Below are 23,619 nucleotides of genomic sequence, written 5' to 3'. Positions count from 1 at the left end.
TGGATCAGCGGAATACGCGGCAATGATGCGAGCGCGGAAGTCGTTGTCTGGGAAATTGGGAGCAGACGACACAGAGGTGACTTGCCTTGAAGTTGGCGAAGTCCGAAGAGTAACAGGAGCAAGTGACAATTGACCTGGCTTGAAGAAAGTCATCGTGCGAGTTGATTTGCGATCCCCCTCGGAAGGCCGGAGGTCCTCGCGACGGCTTAGTGCATCAGGTTTGCCTTGTTGAGCACCAGGTCGATAGACGATGTTGTAGTTGAACCTGGACATGAAGAGGGACCAGCGTACTTGACGTGAACTGAGAAGTCGGTTCGTGTTGAAGTACTCCAAATTCTTGTGGTCGGTGAAGACAGTGATGGCATGTGCAGAGCCCTCCAGATAGTGGCGCCATGCTTTGAAGCAATCAAGAATTGCCAACAACTCCTTGTCGTAGATTGGGTAGTTGCTTTCTGGAGGCGAGAAGGTGCGGCTGTGGAAAGCCACGGGTCGAAGGATCCCGTTTGTATCGGCTTGGGACATGACACAGCCAAGTGCAAAGTCGCTGGCGTCAGTCTCAATGACCACTGGCTTGTCTGCGTCGAAATGAACGAGGATAGGGGCAGAAGAAAACAATGATTTGAGCTGAGTGAATGCCGCGGTAGCTTGATCGTTCCAAAGGAACACTTTGGTCGCCTTGCTTGTGAGAGCGTAGAGCGGCTTGACAATCTTGCTGTAGTTGGAGATGAAGCGACGGTAGTAGTTGGCGAAACCACAAAACACTTGGACGTCGTGGACTGACTTTGGTTGAGGCCAATTGATGATGGCGTTGACCTTGACGGGGTCCATTGCAATGCCGGTGGGAGACACGACATAACCAAGAAATTCGACCGTGTCGACGTCGAAGACGCATTTTTCCGCTTTGACGAAGAGATTGTGCTCGTCGAGAACCTTGAGAACTGATAGAACATGTTCAGTGTGCTCGTCCTGCGTTTGGGAGTAGATGAGGATGTCATCAAGATAGCAGACGGCGAATTTGTCGAGGAAAGGTTGAAGCACAGTGTTCATCAACGTCTGGAAAGAAGCGGGAGCGTTGGTAAGTCCAAAAGGCATAACGTTGTACTCGTAGTGCCCGTAACGAGTCTTGAATGCGGTCTTCCATTCATCTCCCGGCGCAATACGCAGTAAGTTGTATGCGCCGCGGAGGTCAAGCTTGGTGAAAATCTTTGCATGGTGCAATTGATCCAAGGTTTCAGAGATGAGAGGAAGAGGAGCCCGATTCTTGACGGTGATGGCATTGAGGCCGCGATAGTCGATACAGAGACGCAGAGACCCGTCCTTCTTTTTGACAAAAAGGGCAGATGCGCCAGCTGGACTTTCGGAAACAGAGATATTGCCGAGCTTGAGCTGTTCGTCCAAGTATTCCTTGAGGATTTTCAGTTCCTCTGCACTCATGGGATAAAGCGCCGTCGAAGGAGGCGAGGTGCTCGGGAACAAAGGAATCTTGTGATCGTAAGCAGCATTATCGGGAAGGCGGGCAGCCTGAATCTTCGAGAAGATGCGGAGGAGGACGTGATATTTGTCCGGTATCGCGCGTAGCAGGTCTGGCTCGACGTCGGAATAGATGTCGGCGAGTTCGATGTGGAGAACATCGTGAGTTTTTGCTAGCCGGGCGAAAGACTTGAGCGACACCATGTGGATCTGCATGACGTTGGCATTGACTGGAGGAGCGGCATCGTGTTGGACAGGCGATTGATTGATGTGCGCCTTGCACGAGGCCGGGAACTGGACTGTGGACGCAGACCAGTCGATAACAGGATTGTGCTTCGCAAGCCAAGTGGTGCCAAGAATGAGATCGTAGCCGGAGAGCTCAGCAACGACGAAGTGGTGGCATTCTTGGTGGTTACCAATGGTCATGCGAAGGGGAGACGTGAATTGAGAGGCAGACTCGAGTTCCTTGCCCGTAAAGCCTTTCAGCGGGATTGCGCTGTCAAGGGTCACGGTTGGGAATCGGCCTCGGGCCACACAAGCTGCGCTGATGAAGCAACTTGTTGCACCGGAATCTAGGAGGGCAAACGTGTCAAGGGAACTATCACCATGGGAGATGGTAACAGGCAAGACACTTTGCGGATGAGACGAGAGAGGAGGCAGAGAGATGGAGAAAAGACAGAGATTTGCGCTATCGTCTACAACAGACAAAAGCGAAGGCGCGTGAGGGTCCTGAATGGCCCGGTCCCAGGAGTGCCCTACTGGTTCCTGCCGGGTCCATTTGGGGACTGCCGATGCTTCTTTGGGCACTTGTCTTGGTAGTGACCCGCTCCACCACAGTAAACGCAAAGGTCGTCCCGGATGCGTTGTTCTTTTCGCGCTCGCCTCTGAGCGGGAGTCAAGGGCCGGAATGTGGCGGAGTCGATTTCCATCGGCTGAGGCGCCTGCGACGTCGAGGCAACAGGGCGAAGGCGCTGCTGCAGAGGTTGATAGGGGTGGTCGCGTTTTGCGACTCTGGCGAGGTCCGCAGTGGAATTGTTCAAGCGCCTTGCGAGATTCTCGCGCTTCTGGATACGCGACTCCACCTTGACAACCTGCTGCGCTAAGGCCGCGTAGTTGTTGTCGACCACCTCGTCGAGCTTGAAGAGGGCCTCGGCGAACTTCTCGTTGAGTGTGCCGAGAAGCATGTCGCACTTGGTCTCCTCAGTGATATTCAAGACCAGAGTGAGACGCTCGAACTCGGCCAGGTGGACGCTGACGGAGGTCTCCTTTCCTTGCTTGAGGGTGGCGAGCTGCTTCTTTGAATCTGACACGGGATCGCGGACTGCAAAGGACTGGATGAGGGCGTCGAGAACTGCATTGGCATCTGGCAGTCCAGGAAACGAGATGAGGCCAGTTGTGGGGTCCGCCACTGCACGCGCGTCGCGCCACTTCGCCGCATCGCCTTGGAGGAGTTGGAGAATCCAGGCGATGGCTATGCCCTCATTTGGGAAGAGGTAAGGGCAGGCCTGCATCTTGAGGCGACAGGATGCGGCGAAGTTGCGCACGTCTTGACCAAGAAGATCGGCGTCGAAGGGTTTAGGGTCCGCGATCTTGACGGCAGTCTTGGCCCAGTTGGCTGCTGGTGTGGGTGCAGGGACGGGTGGTGAGGCGGCTGCTGAGGCGGTAGCAGCTGCGGCGAAGGCCTCGAGCTGTGCAATGCGCTGCATCATGGTCTCTTGCATAGCGAGAAGAGCTTCGCGAGAGGGGAGCCCGTCGGCCTGAGGCGAAGGCACATCAGACTGGGCGGAAGGTACGTCGGGGACTGACGACATACTGGAGTGCCTGTACAAGCTTTGTTGAGTTTACAAAGTGTGACGAAGGGCGAACAGGACAGGACGAATGCTTGTGCTGAAGACAGGACTTGGGCGAGATGTAGGGGACAAGAATAGAAATCTTCTATCTATCTATCTATCTATCTAATTATTGGATTTTCCTCAAAAGCGACAGTGACAGTGACATTGACACCTTTTAGGAAGTGTTAAGCGAGGCGCACAGGAACAAAAAATCCCATTGGTGGAACTCGATGGAACTCGATGGAAAACGCGGCGGCTGCCTAACCCTACGGGCGCCGTGCTATAGAGCACCGCAAGTTGCCACAAGCCCAAGAGACCGCTGCGATACAAGCACTCTGGGCTTTCCCCCCTTGGTCGAGAGAGTCTTGCCTTTTGAAACCCTCAAAACCCAGCTAGCGGCTCCGACTCTTTCTCTCCCTTTTCTTTTCGGCTTTGAAGGCCATAGTCTGTCTGTGAGACCCTGCGCCGCAGCATCCATGGGTATGAATTCCCGCAAATTGACCTTCCTCTGAGCGTTCTTTTTTTCGTATTTTGATGCTAATGATGCCTTTGAAGATCAACAGAGTAGTTCAGTAGTTTTGAGGAGATGCGCGCTCTGTAGCCAGCAGAAACCCCTTGAAGAATTTCTGAGTGCGACTGGACGTCAACATCTCGAGAACTGTCGCGCATGCCGATCGGTAAGTCAAGACTCTTGAGTAGAAGGTCTTTGCTCACAAGTGCTCAGCGAACGGCCAGGAACAAGCAGCGCTCTAGGACTCGAGGTATGAAGCGCCCTTGAGAGTAGTCCTGCAAGGTTTGCTAATATCTTGGCAGCTCGCCAACCCGAAAGCAGGATAGACATCGCCGACAAGACATGCACTGCCTGCCAACAGCAGATGCCGAGTGACGAGTTCCTGGGCGCCACGGGTCGCCAATCGTTCGCCCATTGTCGCACGTGCCGATCTGTAAGCGAGTGCTACTGCCTTGATCGTATCGACATTGCTGACACCATCCAGAGAATTGCTACAAACCAGCAGCGTGCCAGAGCTGCACGACGTGGCATTGGAGGAGCGCAGAGCTGTAAGAGTTTTATGCATTCACTATCACAGAAATGCTAACGTCATTGAAAAGCTCAGCGACAGGTCCTTGCCCGACCTAACTCAGCGTCTAAGACTTGCACGTTATGCAAGTTGGAAAAGCCTGAGAGGGAATTCGTCGATGTTACAGGTCGTCGACCGTTCGCCCGATGCCACACGTGTCGAGAGGTAAGACGGAGATGGTGCATTGGTCAATTGCTTGCTAACATGCTGCACAGAGGTTAACACGTAACAGACAGCGTGCCAGGGCAACAGCAAGAGTCAGAGCGAATTTGCCATCCCATGTACCGGCAAGCGTTCTTGAATGTGCAGGGTCAGTGTCTCGCATGGGAATCGATGCAGACTATGTACCGGAGGTCCACTCCATTGGGTTGCGCGACAGACAATGTACTCATTGCGGTGCCCTCCACTTCGAGGAGGAGGATACATCCAATGGTACCGGCATCTACCTAAGCTGTTGCCACTACGGCCAGGTGCAGCCACGACGAGTCAAAGGACCGCCGGCACCACTCGAACGCCTGCTACACGGAGGAGATACGATCTCGAAGCACTTCAAGAACAACATTACGGGGTATAACAACGCAATGGCATTTACATCTATGGTTTACACGAAAGATGATCGACTCCCAGCTGATGGAGGAGGCCCGATCCCATTCGTTGTGAAGGGTCAATTGGCTCATCTGCATGCTGCGCTCTTCAAGCCAGCCAATGCAAAAAATGCTGCTTTCGCTCAGCTGTACCTATATGACCCTGAAGGCGCAACTGCGGCACGTTTTGACTATTCTCAGACAAATAAGAACGGTAAGCTGCGTAAGGATTTGTTGACACTGTTGAGTAAAACGCTTCAAGAGTGTCAAAACCCATTCATCGCCGCGTACCAAACAGCGCATGAGGTCGTTGAGCAGTGGCTTCGTGAACATGAAACGGAACAACTTCGTCTCAGTCTCACCACACCAGATTTGAGACTGGTCATGGAAGAAGGAAGGGATCGTCGACGGTACAATTTACCAGTCGTCAATGAGGTCGCAGCAATTCTCCCGGACAGCGGCCGCCTCAATCAAAAAAGCATCATCCTTCACGAACGCAATGAAGATGGAGGACTGAAAGACCGCAAACGACATGTCGACCCGTGTCATGTCGCATACCTGCCACTGGCTTTTCCTTTGATCTTCCCATACGGAGAGCCGGGTTGGCACTTCGATTTGCGTCGAAGGGATGTCGAAAACCCCATGAGGCAATTGGAAAAAACCGTCTCCCAACAAGAATTCTACCGATGGTTCCTCTTCTCGCGACAGCGTACTCCAGCAGGTCACGATCTTCCACCTCTGTCGCACTACGGTAGGCTGTGCCAGCGGTTCGTTGTGGATGCGTTCTGCTCGATTGAGGACAATCGCCTCCAACTGGTTGCGAATCGACAACACATGCTGCGTGCAGAACTGTACTCTGGAATCCGGGATGCTCTGACTGTAGGCGATCGTGATCTTTCCACGGTCGGTCGTCGCATCATCTTACCAGCTTCTCACACAGGAAGCGACCGGCACATGAGCAAATTGTATCATGACTCTATCGCCTTGGTACGGGCGCTTGGACCTCCCAAGTTATTCATTACGATGACTCTCGATGCGAATGGGGAAGACATTGCTAGGAATCTTGATCCAGGTGTGTCCTCGGACGACGACCCCATGTTGGGCGCTAGGGTCTTTGAGTCTAAGAGGAGGAGTTTGGTCAACAACTTGACCAAAATCTTTGGCAAGAAAAACTACCAAGGTATGGTCCAAACGGTAGAATTTCAGAAGCGGGGTCTACCGCATTGCCATACACTCCTGTTTCTTGGTCCGGACATTCGATTTGATGACCCATACACCATTGATGAGTTCATCTCAGCAGAAATACCCGACCCATCGTCGCCGTATTATGACAGACTTCTGGAAATCGTGTCTCGGTGCATGGTTCATGGACCGTGCGGTGATTTGAACCCCCATGCTCCATGCATGCAGCGCGACAAGCATGGTAGAATGACATGCAGCAAAGGGTACCCCAAACCATTTTCTGAGAGCACCGCAATACTCGGTGATGGCTACCCGCACTACCGCCGTCGGGACGATGGCCGCTACATTGTGAAGACAGTGAGAGGTGTCTCTCACAAGCTGTCGAATCAGTGGATCGTGCCATACTGCCCATGGCTGCTCCTCACGTACAACTGCCACCTCAATGTGGAAGTGTGTGGCTCTGCACTTGCATGCAAGTACATCCACAAATACATCTACAAAGGCGCCGATCGAGCCACCTTGGAGATCACTGACACTTCCAGAGTGGATGAGGTAGCTCTTCATGTGCAAGGGCGGTATGTTGGACCGTGGCATGCAGCCTGCCGAATATTGGAGTTTCCCATACACTATGGCTTTCCCGCTGTCGAACAACTCACGCTGCATCTGGAAAACGAACAACCCATCAGTTTCCCAGACAACGTCACCCGCGAGCAACTCGAAGGGATCATAGCAACCAAGCGGACGAAATTATTGGCTTTCTTTGACTACAACGCTCAGCATGAGGATGCCAGACACCTGTTGTACCATGAATTCCCCCAACATTTCGTGTGGGATGATAAACAGAAGCCTTCAAAATGGCAAAAAAGAAAACAGGGCAAACCGGTGTCGCGCTTGGTGCACATCCCGTTCGGCGCCGGGGAACCATACTTTTTGCGTTTGTTGCTGACGAAAGTGAGAGGGCCAACAGCGTATGTGGATTTACGTACATACGATGGAATCATCTACGGCACTTTCAGAGAGGCCTGTCTGGCACGTGGCCTGCTGGACTCTGATGAAGAACTCATGCATGCCTTCGAGGAGGCGAAAACGTGGGCAACTGGCAAGAAGATGCGCTCACTATTCATCACAGCACTGCTACATAACGAGATGCCGCATCCTCTGGCTGTTTGGGAACGGTTCAAGGAAGATCTATGTGACGATCTGCCGCGGTACATGCAGCGACACATTATCTATCCTGAAGATCTTGAGAACCCACACCTTGACTATGGATTGTATTTGATCTCCAGAGAGTTGCAGCAAAACGAGGAGACCTTGGAGAAATTCAATCTACCAAACTATCAGTTTGCTTGGGAAAGTCAGTCAGCCGGCAATCCTCTGATAGCAGAGCAACTGAACTACGATTGTGATGAGCAAGCACGTCTATTGGCGACCAGGCTGCAGCACTTGAATGAAGGCCAGCAGTATGCATACACTTGCATCACTGAAAGCATCGACAACAAAAGTTGCCTGAGTTTCTTCGTCACCGGTCCAGCTGGAACCGGCAAGACTTTCCTCTATGAGACGCTTGCATGTCATTACCGGTCAAAAGGTGAAATCGTGCTCTGCGTTGCATCCTCCGGCATTGCGGGAATCCTGCTACCGGGCGGCACCACAGCGCACTCACGGTTCCGCATACCGTTGAAATCAGGGCCAGGGTCGACATGCCGCATTGGGAAACGCTCCGAAACAGCCGAACTCCTGCGACAGGTCAAGCTAATCATCTGGGATGAAGCACCTGTCCAGAATAAGCACGACGTCTTGGCGGTGGATCACACCTTGAGAGATATTCATGACAACGCAGACCTCTTCTTTGGCGGTACTCCTGTTGTCTTTGGTGGGGACTGGGCACAAACACTGCCAGTTGTCCGACATGGTGACCGAGAAACTATCGTCAATGCAACGCTGCAAATAACCGACTTTTGGGCGGATGTCAAGGTGCTACACCTCACAGAAAACCAACGAATGCATGACACACAAGCCAACCGTGATTGGAAACAATATCTGGCGGACTTGAGCTCAAACGCTCAAAGTGATATTGAAGTACCTTCAACCATAGCTCGCTTGGTTGAAGAAGACGCCTTTATCGAACGAATCTACCCGCAACATGCACTGAAAGCTACAAGCAACAATCACGACTTCTTCGCTTCACGCGCCATATTGGCACCACACAACGGTTCAGTGCATACGATCAACCGGAAGGTTTTAGACCGATTTGAAGGGGAAGAAGTGGCCTACGATGCTGCCGACAGTGTCGAGACAGAATCGCAAGATCCCTTCTTCACGACACAAGCAAATCCGGAATATCTGGGCACCTTAGAGCCAGCTTCCCTACCTCCGAGCTGCTTGCGTCTGAAAGTGGGCATCCCGGTCATCCTGATACGAAACATACGTCCCAGGGATGGGCTCTGCAATGGCACCCGTCTCGAGGTGGTAAGGCTTGGCAGATACCTAATCAAGTGTCGTGTGTTGACAGGGACACGAAAGGGTCAAGAAGTTGATCTGTTCCGCTTCAAACTCAACAGTGACGAAGAAGAGTACTCTTTCGTCCTGACGAGAAAGCAATTCCCAATTCGTCTTGCCTTCTCGATGACTATCAACAAATCTCAAGGGCACAGTCTAAAGCACGTTGGCGTTGACCTCAGACTCCCTTGCTTCGGACATGGTCAACTCTACGTTGCATTCTCGCGAGTCACAAACGTGGAAAATCTGTGTACTTTGCAGGACACAGATCAAAACTTCAGGACAAAGAACGTCGTCTATCCTGAAGTGCTGCTCGATCAACTAGCAGCGACGCAATCTGAAGATGAAGAGATGGCAGAGTAGCAAGACTACTCCCTGTGGAATACGTCGATGACTTCATCTCAGACTCAGGCCATTCTTTCGGTCCTGTCAAGCCCCGAAAGCGACGAAAGATAGATAACTCTTCAGAATAGTATAATACCACAAGTGTTATTCAAATGACATAATTCATAGTAGATATCAATAAGCAAATTATTAATTTGACGCCTCCCCAACGGGGGGGGGGGGGGGGGGGGGGGGGGGGGGGGCCCGCACAGCTAGTTGTAAACTAAGGAACAAGACAGCGGAAGGCTGCCTACTTATGTCTACCAGGTACCAGCATGAGAGCGGATGGCGATGATGTGGATGGAGCCCACGGGAGCCGACTCTCAGCAGGAGAACAATGAAAGAAGAGGGGAAGCGAGATTGCATGAGCCCAGTGGAGATGTCCGAGCTGCAAGATAGGGAAGAGACAGAACAAGGGACGACGTGGTAGACGTCGTCCACGAGTAAGAGAGCGAGTAAGGACAACGTGACAGAGCGTTGCCGGAAGCGAGGAAGCTAGGCGCGGGACGATAGGCAACATGCTGAGGTGATAAGCGTCGTTGAAGGGCGGAAGGTAGAAGAGCCGCGATGAGTTGCCAGAGCATGTGGTGCGGGAAAGTCGGATGCGAGGTTTAAGGCTGCGTGTTCGTTACATTGCATTCGATTCTCACTCAGGTGGTGGCCCACCTCAGTCGCTAGCTTGAAGTCAAATGCTCATCAATGTGCAGGCTATATTAGACGACATAATGATATTATCAAGTAGTAAGCCGCATGCACAGGAGAATTGACAAACATAGCCGCGTTTTGGATACCATCTTCAGCAAGGGATTTGAGAGTATAAAGGCCGGAAGGGGAGCAGCTGTTGTATCCTTCCTCAACCCTTGCACTTGCTTGCCAGTGCCGCTCTTTTCGACTCGTCAAATCATTATCAGAAGGACAGTATGATTTGGATCGCATGGCTCACTCTATTTGCATCAGGTATGAAGCTCGCCTCGTCTATGGAGATAGGCAATGATGTTTCCACGGCTACATCTGCCGGTGATGACTGTGCGCCACTGGTGTTTCCCTTGCATAATCTGATGCAGGCCGAGGGATCGGATGGAGACTCGGCTTGCCTCAACGCTTGCTCAAATGCAGTTGATCATTATAAAAGGGACTATTTGATTGGGGACCGACAATTTGCAGACGTCTGTAATATGGGTGCCGATGTTTGCATTTGCCTGGGGGCTTACGATTGGGAAGAATCGAAGGGGGCAGAGGCCGAAGGCGAAGCTGAAGGAACCTCTTCATGCATGGGTTCGATGCCAGCAGAATTTGATGACAAAATGCCATGGGCGGGCATGATCACTTCGATCGAGGCGTCCAACACCTTACCTCTATTTCCAGGTGCAATGGTCGGGAATGTTGCCAACATGTGGAAAGCACCACGATCAACTTCGATTGCGGCCAAATCGGGCAACACCGGGCGCCGGTGGGTATGCAAGTGTACTATGTCAGTTGGATTCCACAAATTGCGCATCCATTCGTCACCCAATCTAGGATTGGAGTTGGTTTCATCCTCAGCTTTTGATCGCTACAGCTGCTTTGCTCTTGATGTACACATCAGGCTTCAATCAAATATCTGGCTGAAGCCGCCTCCAGATGTGAAGATTTCCCGGCTACGACCAGGTGCCAAGTGCGCTTATTATGATGATGTCCTTGATACTCGCCCATGTATACAACCCGGCCCGGACGCGCGACGTTTCTGTCAGTCGATACCACAGCGCCCATGGTACGAACAGCCGGGAACAGGACAATATTGGTAGATGGGCAGTCTTCATCGACACCTAGAGAGCTTCCCATATATTGTCAGAGGCAGTCCAGCGATGCAAGCGTTTTCACATCTATAGCCACAAAGCTTTTAGTCCACTTTTTGGTCTATATTTCTTTACAGAGTGTAGTTTCCTGTATGTAGACTGTGCCCGGGTCGCCGGCGAAGCTATTCCTTAGCAAGAATTCGAAAATGAATTGCGCTCTCAACTTGATACGGTTGTCTATACATCTTTGGCAGGACATCTCTCCGCAGGACAATCTATGTGAGCAGTCATCGCCAACATCAAAACATCTGAACGCGAACCTTGTCGGGATGTGCTTCTTGGTCGGAAAATACTAAGTGTTTAATCACACCCCTTTTGGATGGAGAGCTTATAGTATAGCGTGAGATACAACTTCCTCCTGCTGCAACTGGACTTGTGCACTATATCTATAGCGCTAGTTTATTGTGCTCTCTATCAGTGCTCTCTTTCTCTTTGAGGCCAGGGCCACGCATCCTCGGTTCATGAGCACATGAGCAGGGCCTGCAGCTGTCACCAAGACATTTGACTCAGTCGCAGATGTTGAAGCTAGTTTATGCGCGCACGTCAACTCATAGCTAGTGCAATAGCTGTATGAATGTAGTCTTGTAGACCTTTGTATCTTCCTGGCACGGTCCAGATAATGAATGCGCTCGCGCACATACAACAATGCGTTTTGTAACGATTGGGCCGAGGGGTAAGCTTAAGTAGGCAGAGCAGAGCGAGTCCAGATCGAAGACACTGGGCAACAGTAGAGATAAATAGCGATGAACCTGCCAACGAGCAAAATTGGTGCATGAAGATCAAGGCTGCAGAAAGAGACTGTTCTCTCATTCTCATTCAATTAGAGATAAAAGCAGTGAGATAAGTAACAAGGTCCAAGCCCCAAGAATTGTGAGTAACGTCTAACCAGACGAGCCAAATGCAAAGAGATGCGACTAGCACACTCCTTGTGCTTGTCTTGTGCATCTTCCATGTAGTCCTTGAGCTCGTCGTAAACAGACTTCAAACGAGCAGCCATGTCATAACTTGCAGGGATAGTGGAGGACCAAGATGAACAGTGAAGCGAGGGTGCCAGCTGCGCTCAGCGAAGGAGGGATAAGTCTGAATGGTGACCTGTTAAGTATTGTTGTAGCAGACCTGACTTGAGAATGAAGGGAACGTCGATTGTCTTGGGCTTGGTTGATGTAACATCGCAGATACTGTTCGAGTATCGAGTTGACACGTTCAGTTTGACCATCAGTCTGGGTGATAAGCTGTAGACTTGTGGATCAAATCGGAGGAGCAGTGGCTGCCACAACTTGGACGTGAAAATGAGGTCACGGCGAGAGAGCGTAGACTTTGGGAGGCCATGTTTAGAGACAATGCGATTCGTGAAAGTCTTGGAGAAAGTCAATGCACCAGTAACCTCAACGCAAGGGTTGGCTCGAGTTTTCTTGGTAAGAAGGTCAAGAACGACCAGAGTGGCGTCATAGTCGTTGGACAAAGGAAGCTGGGTATAAAGTCGAGGGAGACAGAAGACCATAATGTCTCGTGAGTCGGGAGCGGATTGAGTTCACCATAGAACTTGTGTCGAGTCGCCTTGGCGCGTGCACAAGTGCCACAAGTGCGCACGTTTCGCTTTGTTGCGATCGATCGTGCCATCAACCAGAGAGTACCTATCGTGAAAGAAGTTCGAAGTTGCCGTCACGTCAGTGTCCGGCCAAGATAGAGTCATGGTGCTGGCGCGATAGAGAGAGCTTGAGTACCTTGCCCTATAGCTACGAATAAGTTTGAGAGTGAGTGCGCGTGAATTGAGGGGATGTGTGGGATTGTGTACTGTGGAGATGTGGTCTTGGCGGGAACAAAATCATGGCGCCAAGTCCATAAGCGGGACTGAGCGTGAAGATATGGCAATGACAGCAAACGATAAATAGGCACAGCAAGGTGTCGAATTAGTGTCTCTATAATCAAGCGATGCGTACTCTGCAAGGAGTGCTGCCAGCTGCAGTATGCTGGTACGGCAGTGGTGCCTAACCTTCGAGGTCCTCGACTTCCAACCCAAACCTCAACCCAGACAGTCAGCATCATTGTCCTCAACAGGCTGTAATTGGCTACAGGCATCGTGGTGCAAGCTCCATCACCTTACTGACTCCTACAACTAGCTTCTAAGCAAGTCTGTCCCTGCTGCAAGCGCTTCTTTGTCTCGCCAAGCTGTCTCTGGGCGACGATTGACTCTTCTGGCTGCTGGTACGCCATCTCTCATCTTGCGCAAGCTTTTTCTACTTGTACTGACACGCTCTGCACACACATCAGCACGTCAAGCAAGCGCTTCGTTGTTTCGTCAAGCAGTCTCTCTGCGCTGATACACTCTCATGTCTGTTGGTATGCCTTCACTCGACTTGTGCAAGCTTTCTCTGCTTATACAGGCGCAAGTCGTATCGCCAGCTCATCTTCTATGCGGGCTCTTGCAGCAATCACTTCTCCTCCTCATTGGTGAGGCATTTTCTCGCGTCGTCAATTGTTCCTTGATGGCTTTCCTCTCTATCCAGTCTCGTCCTTGACGCCAGCCTCAATCTCAATCTCTACCTCTGACTCTACTCTTGCTCTTGCGCTCGCTCGATCAGTCGTATCTTGTGTCTCCCACTCAGAATCAGCCCGATGTCCATCGCTTCCATCATTCACACCCTGCAGCAGCACAACCACCGCCATGGCATCACAAGCACTGCAAGTATCATCGGCTTGCTACTGGCACTTTCTGGTACTCTTGTACCGTATAAATAGCCAAGTTACTGTCGATTCTCATCGCATGATCACAAAGTGAAAGAATCCACTGTGATGACTACCTTACTCGGTCCACACGCTCACAGACCCCCGCGCGCACTGCCTGGTATCCACGCTCATCTACGCGCACTGCCTGGTATTCACGCTCATTAACGCTCACAGGGGTGAATGATTTACGACAGTTTCCCGCTCATCCCCACGTTTAAGGCTCTTTCCCGCTCTTTCACGCCTTGAGTCCCCGCGCATTTCCATGAAAACACTGCGGTGTAATCATCCCCTTAAACACTCATTCCTGCGCGTCCACTCGCCAAATCTTTTAGGGTTGTTATTGTGAACGTTGACCTTATTTTTGCGGTAGATCTTGTCATTGACCAGAGACAGAGATTACCTGTTGTCCAGATCCTAAAGAGTTAGTTGTGTCGTTGAGCTGCTCCAAATTCCACGGCCTAGTCGTAAGCAGCGCCAAGTTGCGCGAGCAACTCGTCTGCCATCGTCCCAGCTCGAGCTGATGAGCATGCGGTAGCTGAGCCATGTCGTTGGCCAAGGCGTCAACCTCATGATAAATTTGGTTCTGATCGGTGAAAACGGTCTGAATGGCTTCTTCGAGGGTCATGCCCACAAGGATGATTGGGTGACTGACATGAATTGTACTGGTGTTAATGTCCTAATGTGGTAGACACTGGTGTAGTTTTACCAAAGTTTATAGACTGAGCCAAGAGCCGGATGAACAAAGCAGAACTAGTTGACGTCGAAGACACTAGACAGGAGAGGTAGATATAAATAATGTTGCCGAATTACAAAGTTGATGAAAGCGATTCAAGGCAACAGAAGGCTGTCCTCTATCTTGATTCGACTAGAGGTAAAGGCAGTAAGACAAGAGACATGGACAAGGCCCTAAAGATCGTGAGCGACGTTTAGCCAGAGGCATCAAACGACGAATAAAAGTCTCAGCAGGATACGGCGAGAATAAGAGGCTTGAGCCAGAAGAACGCGATCAACTGTTGAAGATGCTGTACGCGTAGTTACACTAATCTGCAAAGGGTCAGACTTAGATTGGTCGCAGTGGTTGTGCACAAAAGAACAGTCGCGAGCGGTGCTCAGGGGTCTCAGGTGATGACGCATCTGCGATCAAGAATAGGACTTATGCAGTCAGTCTATGACACCCGTAAATCACGCCATAGTTCTGTTTGTCATGTTCGGAGGCGAACATCTACAGCTGCAGCTGCAAAGTCTGATCGACAACATACGCAGGTGGCAGGCAGAATTGAGGGATCGACAAAAAGTAACGTCAAAAATGGCCACGTAACGTTGTAAGAATGCATATGATGATTCACTATCACACGTGAAGCTACAAATCAGAGCTGATGGACAGTCTCAGAATTACATGGTCATAACGTGTTTTTTGATCAACAAGTGATCAATCACACGTCGTGTCTATTATAAGTCAATCGATAGTTCCAGCCGCAACAGGCCACAACTTCAAACCTCGAATATAGTTCATTGCCCATCATAGCAATCGGGAGTCGTATGCATGTTTCATACTGCCAGCCTTAGCCGCACTCAGGGGGCAACAGAAAATGTGCATGCATAGAGTTGCAAGATCTGCTAACTTACATGTGCACGGGTACTAGAAGCGCCACTCTTTCAGAGAGGAACAACCACGAGCTTCCACGTGCAATCTGCATTCAAAAGGCGGAAACCCGCAGTTTTCTTAACAAGGTACATTGTAGTTGTCGCTTTAGTATCAGTCAATCGCTTTTGCGTGCACGCAATGATATACCATCTCAAGAAGACGGTGTATCCTCTTCTTATTGTCATTGGCTCGTGGACATTGAGTTTAGCTATAGACCCGCGCCCAATTACTATGCTAAGCAAGGCTTGTCAACAAATGTCGTTTAAGCTTCAAAAGCTGATTCCTCATGAAGGAATCTATGAAGACGGACAACTCCAAGGTCAGTTTGCACGAGAAGCTTGTTTCATTCCTTGTATGACCGAGATGGCCAAGTATCGCAAGTCTCGTCTTGAAGCTCATACAAACGCAGACCTTTGTAATGCTGGTGATGATGTCTGCTATTGCTTGGATAAGCTCAGCCCCGGATCTCTTCCTGAACAAAAGATACCTGTAGGAACAAAAGCTTCGGATGGTGTTAACTACGGCTATGGCAGTCTTGGGGGTGCTGCATTCATGGGAGTAATGCCGCCCTATACGTTCCCATGGCCAACGATCGTCAATATGCCTCGGACCTTTTCTACCACTACGAGTGGTGTCTCGACTTCCCGATTTTCTTTCCCATTTGCAGTGCCCATTGCAATGGCACCAGCTTTGCGCAACTCAAACAAAGGCAAGTCTAAGCAACAGCAGTTCCCCAAGCAAACTGTACAGACGTCGTTCCAAGTGATACAGTGCCGATGTTCTATGCAAGTTGAATACCTCAAATTGCACATTCAGGACGATTTAGACTTACAGCTAGGCCACCCTCAAGCTGAACCTATCTGCGACCCTATCAAAATAGCAGCAAGACACCAAATCGATGGCTGGGAACTGCTCTCTCATAATCGACCAGGGACTTGGCCACTGGCGGAATCTTATTCATGCAATACCACGGATCCGACCCCCGATCGTCGCTTTTGTCACATACCTGAGTTTGCCTGGCAATGCATACCATTGGCATTGCCAACCCAATCAAAACCCTCACGGCTCTTGGTTGAAGCTTTCCTTTGATTCGGAGGTTTTCGAATCTCAGGACTGCCGGATCTCAGAGCAATTTCTTTTTGAAGACAATCAAATTTTAGCTGTCAAGCTCTTCTAGCTATTAACCCCTTTAATCAAATGCTCAATCTCACTTGGTAGTTCCTGTCTCAATTTGTGCACTTGAAGCCAAAGACGGTATGCTGAGGTTGGTCATGGTCAGTATAAGCCTGTGGATAATCAGCTTTTGACATCTATGTGGTCCCAAGAAGACATTTCATATGTAAATTACAGGCGATATCGATGTTCAGGTGTCTCCTACCTGTGATTAGTTGATGAGAAGTCAGCAATTGTGCCCCAAATGATAAGCAGGGAATGATGGCGACTTACTGGTATCGGCAATTGCAAGCAAGTGTCAAACCGACAATAATCACTGTCGCCAAGTCAGGTCGAGTCCATCTGGGATCAAAAGGAGGCATCAAGCTTTGCTTCAGTCGTTGTACTGTTCGATGTAGTGCTTCAGCATGCTCATCTGTCCTCACATACTTTATGCTGCTGAGCAGATGTTCTTGCTCTTATCGAGATCCTGCAGCATCTTGCATTTGGGTTCGGATGTGTAGCATGAGCGGCCTGTAGGTATTGTTGTCAGCAGATATCGCAAGCGTGATGGTGATCACACCAGGTGACAGCGTTCTGTAAGCAGACTGCCGATGATAAAGGCACACAATAATGCGATTTGTAACGAATGGGCTGAGGAATGACTAGGTAGACCAGAGCGAAGTCTCCTCGAAGACACTAGATAACAGGAGAGGTAGTTATAGATGGTCCAATCAAAGTACGAAATTGGTGAATATGAAATAAGGCAGCAGAAGGCTGTCTCCCTATCTTCGGCTAGAGTGAAAAGCAGTGAGACAAGAAACAAGGACAAGCCCCACAGAGTCTGAGTTACGTCTAGCCAGACGAGCCAAACGCAAGGAGGACTCTTGAGGTATACATTAGCTATAGTGAGAGAGGCTAGAGCCAGAAGAGAGCAAGCAACATGTTGAAGATGCTGGACGATCAATTCATGATACCGACGAGAGAGGACTGAATCGGCCGTTGTGGTTGTGCGCAAGGGAGTAGCACAAGATGGAGCAAGTGGCTGGTTGGACATCTGAAAGCAGTATCAGCTCTCAGTCCGTGACACGACCCTCTTCGGGGCGCGTCGATCCCGACGAGCAAAAGGCGGCCGTGGAGCAGTGGTGTTGAGTGGAGGATTTGTTGAACAAGAAACAAGCAGTGTCGCAATGGCGTAAACAGACTCAATAGGTGCCCATTGACTGTGAGCATCACTATAGTCATTCCAATGCAGGAGGTACATCCACTGATCGTTGTCGAGCTTGCAATCAACGACGGCATCGATGCCTTATTCGCCATGTCCATTGATCTTTATAAGAGGGGAACAACCTGCGAGCGAGAGAAAGCACCAGTCGGCTTGTTGTAGAGATCGAGCAGACCAGGTGAGACATCATGAATGAGAACATCACGTGGGAGGTCGAGTTCGAAGGCAGTGTCGGTGATCGAACGTACGCTGCGAAGAGATCTGGCGCAAGTGAAATTGAGCTTTCGTGGTGGTCAATCAGACGTACAACAACGGCGGGTGTGTAGCAAAACTTGTTTGCCAAGTCGAAAGTCTGAGGGAACTGGTAGTCGAGAGCTATCGGCATACTCCTTGTGCTTGTCTTGTGCATCTTTCATGTAGTCCTTGAGGTCTTCCTAAACAGACTTCAAACGAGCAGCCATATCATAACTTGCAGGAATAGTGTGATGACCAAGATGAACAGTGAAGCGAGGGTGTCAGCTGCGCTCAGCGAAGAATAGAGACGTCTCGATGGTAACCTGCCAAGTATTGTTGTAGCAGACTTGACTTGAGGAATGCCGATTGTCTTGGGCTTGGTTGATGTAACATCGCAGATACTGTTCGAGTATCGAGTTGACACGTTTAGTCTGACCATCAATTTGAGGGTGATAGGCTGTAGACAAACAAGACTTGACCCGTGAATCAAACTGGAGAAGCAGTGACTGCCACAACTTGGACGTGAAGATGAGGTCACGGCAAAAGAGTGTAGGCGTTGGGAGGCCATGATCCAGGACAATGCGATCAATGAAGGTCTTGGCGAAGGTATATATACCAGTAACCTCAACGCAAGAGATGAATTGAGCTTTCTTGGTAAGACGGTCAACAACAACCAGAATAGATTCATAGTCGTTGGACAAAGGAAGCTTGGTGATCAATTCTAGGGAGATAGCAGACCATAGTGTATTGTGAGTCGGGAGCCGATTGAGTTCACTATAGAATTTGTGTCGAGTCGCCTTGGCGCGTACACAAGTGCCACAAGTGCGCACGTATCGCTTCATCGCGATAGATCGTGCCATTGGCCAGAGAGTACCTGTCATTCAGTCCTAGAAAGAGTCGGTCGTGTCGTCGAGCTGATCCAAAATCCGCGGGCCTCACTGTGACACTGTCCGTATCGTAAGCAGTGACAAGTTGCGCAAGCAGCTCGTCTGCCACAGTCTTGGCTTGAGCTTGCTCAAGAACAGAACCCAGAATCAGTTCTTTAGTCTCCAGCAGCGGTCTGACATTCTCTGGTGAGCATTCCCAAGATCGTTGCCCAGGAGATCTGTGTGATGAAGCTCATCAACACCGTTCGTGCTAGCTAAGCCTTTGGAAGTAGTAGCTTTCAAACTGCAGATGTTCAGAGCTGTGGTACTGGAAGGAGGTGACGATCGACCAGGTTCACCTCGAGAGGCCAACAAGTGGTCCGTATAAGAGTCTGAGAAGAGATCTTGCTGTCGGCCCAGTCGATAGAAGGGTTGCGTAGCTGGAGCCAATGCTAGCCAAGGAGAACCTCGTACTGTTCCCTAGATCACGAAGGAAGCATGCTCGTGATGTGTGCCAACAGAGAATTGCACAGGAGCTGTAGCATGCGTAACTGGGGCGAGAAGACTACCGTCGATGGTCTCGAGTTGCACTGATTGCCAGTGTTTGCACTGTTTGGGCCTAAGGTGTTTGTTGAATTCCAGCTGCAGTGCGCGAGACAAAAGCGGAGTCGAGACCAAAGCAACCGATTCGACAAGTCGATCGCCAACAGAAAGGATGACAGGAAGCACATGATAAGCAGCAGAGAGAGACGAAGACAGAGCTATAGACTTCAGAGAGAGGACAGGTGGAAGACTTGGGCGAACAGAATCGCTTATTTCCTGTTGACCCGAACGGCACTTTCGGGCCTACTGGCCTCTGTCGGCGGTCTTTGAGTTGGTTACTGGGCTCACCACAATAGAGACAGAGTCGGTCGGCAAACTTTTACTGACGGATTGCCGCACGATGCTTGCTGGGTGCCACAGCGTCATTTTGCATTGGCTGTAAGAATGTTGTTGTAGGAGGAGCGCTGGCATTGAAACGGGGCCAAATAGAAGAGAGCGTGCTGGCGTAAGCAGCACAGTACGGCTCAATGTCAAAGTGCAGTGCCTACCCGAGCGCTCATACGCTCTCCAAGACGACGTAAAAGAGTGAAATCAGACTTCGTCTATTCCAAAGATTGAGCGAGGACATCCTTGACCTCTTTGTTGATTGAATGGCGCAAGACAAGATTTTGAACCCCTCAGTCATCTTCCAAGGAGCGATGATCAGATTGAAGCCAGCAATGTGCTGCGGTGCTGTTCTCGTGCCCTGACGAAGACGTTCAGCTGCTGTGTTGCTCTAGACTGCTCGTCGCCCAACTGGAAGGCACAATCCAGCTCGGCAAGCATCTGGTCTGCCTGCCGTATTGAATCCAAATTCGGTGCCTGGTGGAAGTCCGTCTTGAATCGTTGCCAAAGGCTAGCGGCCTCGTCTGGCGGGCTGCAGACCCACAAAATCTTTGTCGTATTCAGATGCCTGGCAGTAGGATGGGCTGGCGAGACAGATACGGCAGACTGGCACAAAGTATCGAACATTGGACTCATCCGGCTTTTCCGCAAAGGTCTCGGGGTTCTTTGCCTTCAGGTGAGTTTGCGATGAGGGCAAGGGCGAAGATGGTACCGGAAGGCCTCGGGCAACCAGAGCTTGAGCAACGAGAATTTTTGGTCGGAGGTTCTGCAGCTCGAGTTGATGAGCATGGTGGAACTAAGCCATGTTGTTGAACATGTCAACGATCTAATGATGAACCTGTTTCTGATCGGTGGCCACGGCCTGAATGGCTTGTTCGAGGGTCATACCCACAAGGATGATTGAGTGGATGACATGACTTGTACTGGTGTTGATGTCCTAAGTGGTAGACTCTGGGATAGTTTCACCAAAGTGTAGCGGTTGAGCCGAGAGCCGGACGAACAGAGCAGAGCGAGTTGACGTCGAAAACACTCGAGAGGAGAGGTAGATATAGATGATTTCGCAAAGGTACAAAGTTGGTAAATGAAAATCAAGGCAGCAGAAGGCTGTCCTTTTACCTTCATTTGACTAGAGGTAGAAGCGGCAAGGCAAGGAACAGGATCCAAGCCCTGAATAATATGTGCGACGTCTAGTCAGAGGCATTAGACGACGAATAGTTGTCTCAGCTTGATAAGGCGAGAAGACAATGCTTGGATCAGAAGGAAGCAAGCAACCGTTGAAGATGCTGAACGCGTAATTCCACAGACCAGGTGGACAGATCTAGATTGCCAGGATTGATCGCTATGGTTGTGCACAGAACGATAGCTGCGAGTTGCAACCAGGAGTCTCCGGTGATGAGGCATCTGAAATCAAGAATGGGACTTATTCGGTCGGTCCATATGCATGCACATGATCCCCGTAAATCACGCAATAGTTCTGTTTGTCGTGTTCGGCCGCGAAAATCAGCAGTTGAAGCTGCAGGGCCGGATTGGCGACGCAATCACGCGCAGGTAGCAAACAGAACTGAGAGATCGACAGAAAGTAATGTCAAAAATGGCCACGCAACGTTGTAAGAGCATATGATATTTCACGACAATACGTGAAAATACAACTGAAAGCTGTCAAAAGAGTCTTCAGAACCACACACATGGACGTGATTTGTAAATATCACTTGCTGATTCAAGAATACATTATGACCATTGTAAGCCAATCATCGGCTGCAGACGAATCAGGCCACATTTCAATATCTTAAACACTGGTTATTTCTCATCATAGCAATCGAAAACTGTATGCATGTGTCATTCTGCTGCCCTTTTTCACGCCTAGGAGTCGACAGAGAACGCGCATGCATATAGATGCAGGAGCAGCTGATTTACATGTGCACGGATATTGAAAGCACAACTCCTCAGGAGGAACAATCACGAGCTTCCACGTGTAATTTGGAGTGAAAAGATCGAAACCTGCAATCTTGTTGATGAGGCCCGTCGCAGTTGTCGCCGACAAATTTGACGTTCAAGCAATTGAGTTCCAGTTTACGCTTTGATATATCATCTCATGCCGACAGTGTATCCGATGGCTCATACACGGTGGCTAAAGCTATGAATGCGGGCACAAAAGCTCCGCCCGTCCAAACTTGTGGACAGGTGTCGTTTAAGCTTCAGAAGCTGATCTCTCATGGAGGAATCTATAAAACTGGAGAACTCCAAGGCCAATTTGCACAAGATCTTTGTTCCACGGAATGCATGACCGAAATGGTCAGCTATCACAGTTCTCGTCTTCGAGCACATTCCAGCGCAGACATTTGTCATGCTGGTGATGAAGTTTGCTATTGCTTGGAAACGGACATACCTGAATCTCTTCATGAAAAACAGGTATCGGCAGCTGGAAAAGAAAGACCCACTGGTCAATACGACTATGGCAGCGTCGGAGCCACTGGTTTCGTGGGATCTTTGCCGCTTAATCTCATCACTTGGCCAACTTTTGTCAACCCGCCTTGGGCCACTTTGATTACCCAGGCCGGCAGCTCGACTCACCCATTTCTCGTATCAACTCCAGTGCCCAATGGACAGAGTTTCCGCAATTCAGGCACAGGAAAGACCAAGCCACAGCCCCACAGACAGACTGAAGATGTGTGGTACCAATCGATACAGTGCCGATGTTCCATGCTAGTTGAATATCTCAAAATGCGTATTCAGCACGAGCATGCTGTTGAGTTACAGCTGGAAGAGCCTGGAGCTGGACGTATCTGTCAACTCAGAGACACAGCAGCAAGACACCAGATCAATAATTGGCATGCACGTTTTTCTCACTACCCCGATCCATCTTACAACTGGCTTGTGGTAGATGAGTATCCGTGCGATGATCCCATCCAAATTCCCGACCGCCGCTCCTGCAGTGCCCCTTTGGCCTACCAGCAATGCAAAATGTATGCATTGCCTTCCCAATCTCAACTCCAACGGTCTTCAGCTAAAACGTTTCTTTAGTTCGGAAGTTTCCAAGTTGAGAAGCTGCAGAGTCTCGATAGAATTTACCTTACCAAGATTAAGCTCTCCAATTATTCTAGCTCTAAACCAAATTAATCAAATGCTCATTATCACTTGCCAGTAGCCTGTCTCGATCTGTACACTATGATTTCGAGGTGCTAAAATAGTCATGGTCAGCTACAGAATGTTTACGTTTGTATATACATGAATATTATCAACTTTTGGCATCTATGTGGTCCCAGGGGGGGATTTCACTGACGATTCACTCAATATATGGTTGTCCAGGTGCTTGTTATCTGTGATTCGTCAATGAGAATTCAGCAATGGTGCTTCGAGTAATAAACAGGTGATAACGGAGGCCCAATGACGGACGGCAAGCTAGTGCCAGATTGACAAATCTTCCTAGCATCAAATCAGATCAAAGTCAGCTGAGGTCAAATGGAGGCCTCGGGGCTCAGTATAGCTCTCGTACTTGTCGTTGTTGAGCTTGAGCATGCTCATCTGTTCCCACATTCTGTATGCTGCTGAGCAAATGTTTTTGCTCTTGTCGACATCCTGCATCATTTTGCATCTGTGTTTGGCTGTAAAGCTCGCTCGACCGACTTTGCAGGGAGACTCGTCAGACTTTGGTCAAGAATTGATCGACTTTGTGACACGACTTGATAGACTTGAGTTGAGAGTCGATCGACTTTGTGACAAGGCTCGTTAGACTCGGTCTAAGACTCGTCAGACTCTAGCGAAGCTTTCGTAGACTTTGGACAGGACTTGATGGACCCTATGAATGCACACGATGGATCATGAATCCTGACTCAACAGACTCTGATTGGTGTCTCGCAGACTTAATGGTCACGAATCGCAAAACACCGCGCACACTCATGTTAGAAGTCAACCGACTGTCGATTGTAGCTGACACAGAACAAACTCCTTCTTGCAAGCCCAAAGCAACGACAGCAATGA

General features: G+C 50.0%; 6 protein-coding genes across 6 annotated transcripts; 4 read left to right on the top strand and 2 right to left on the bottom strand.

Annotated features, from left to right (window-relative positions):
• Positions 1 to 3,701: 3,701 nt before the first annotated feature.
• On the bottom strand, positions 3,702 to 4,361 carry BCR37DRAFT_383713 (uncharacterized protein). The gene is made up of 5 exons (XM_040870103.1): positions 4,298 to 4,361; positions 4,116 to 4,246; positions 4,027 to 4,063; positions 3,858 to 3,979; positions 3,702 to 3,782 (listed from the first exon to the last, which is right to left on the bottom strand). Exons 2-4 carry the CDS (start codon positions 4,226 to 4,228, stop codon positions 3,872 to 3,874), a joined length of 258 nt encoding a protein of 85 aa, XP_040722536.1. The 5' UTR covers positions 4,229 to 4,246; positions 4,298 to 4,361; the 3' UTR covers positions 3,702 to 3,782; positions 3,858 to 3,871.
• A 5,364-nt stretch (positions 4,362 to 9,725) lies between these two features.
• BCR37DRAFT_383701 (uncharacterized protein) lies at positions 9,726 to 10,956 on the top strand. The gene has a single exon (XM_040870102.1). It carries the CDS (start codon positions 9,951 to 9,953, stop codon positions 10,812 to 10,814), a length of 864 nt encoding a protein of 287 aa, XP_040722535.1. The 5' UTR covers positions 9,726 to 9,950; the 3' UTR covers positions 10,815 to 10,956.
• Positions 10,957 to 15,342: 4,386 nt separating this feature from the next.
• On the top strand, positions 15,343 to 16,441 carry BCR37DRAFT_168415 (uncharacterized protein). Its single transcript, XM_040866250.1, has one exon. The coding sequence runs from the start codon at positions 15,376 to 15,378 to the stop codon at positions 16,324 to 16,326; it is 951 nt and encodes a 316-aa protein (XP_040722534.1). The 5' UTR covers positions 15,343 to 15,375; the 3' UTR covers positions 16,327 to 16,441.
• A 241-nt stretch (positions 16,442 to 16,682) lies between these two features.
• Positions 16,683 to 17,626, bottom strand: BCR37DRAFT_168396 (uncharacterized protein). Its single transcript, XM_040866249.1, has 2 exons — positions 16,973 to 17,626; positions 16,683 to 16,923 (listed from the first exon to the last, which is right to left on the bottom strand). The coding sequence occupies exons 1-2, from the start codon at positions 17,444 to 17,446 to the stop codon at positions 16,822 to 16,824; spliced, it is 576 nt and encodes a 191-aa protein (XP_040722533.1). The 5' UTR covers positions 17,447 to 17,626; the 3' UTR covers positions 16,683 to 16,821.
• A 3,848-nt stretch (positions 17,627 to 21,474) lies between these two features.
• BCR37DRAFT_406351 (uncharacterized protein) lies at positions 21,475 to 22,662 on the top strand (the record flags this gene model as incomplete). Its single annotated transcript, XM_040872106.1, has 1 exon — positions 21,475 to 22,662. The coding sequence occupies exon 1, from the start codon at positions 21,778 to 21,780 to the stop codon at positions 22,660 to 22,662; it is 885 nt and encodes a 294-aa protein (XP_040722532.1). The 5' UTR covers positions 21,475 to 21,777.
• A 441-nt stretch (positions 22,663 to 23,103) lies between these two features.
• On the top strand, positions 23,104 to 23,531 carry BCR37DRAFT_383695 (uncharacterized protein). Its single transcript, XM_040870101.1, has one exon. It carries the CDS (start codon positions 23,156 to 23,158, stop codon positions 23,369 to 23,371), a length of 216 nt encoding a protein of 71 aa, XP_040722531.1. The 5' UTR covers positions 23,104 to 23,155; the 3' UTR covers positions 23,372 to 23,531.
• Positions 23,532 to 23,619: the final 88 nt, after the last annotated feature.

This window comes from Protomyces lactucae-debilis, assembly GCF_002105105.1.
Source record: "Protomyces lactucae-debilis strain 12-1054 chromosome Unknown BCR37scaffold_24, whole genome shotgun sequence".
Classification (NCBI taxonomy): Eukaryota; Fungi; Ascomycota; class Taphrinomycetes; order Taphrinales; family Protomycetaceae; genus Protomyces; species Protomyces lactucae-debilis.
Note: the sequence above shows the minus strand (reverse complement) of the source record. Positions and strands in the feature narration are given on the sequence as shown.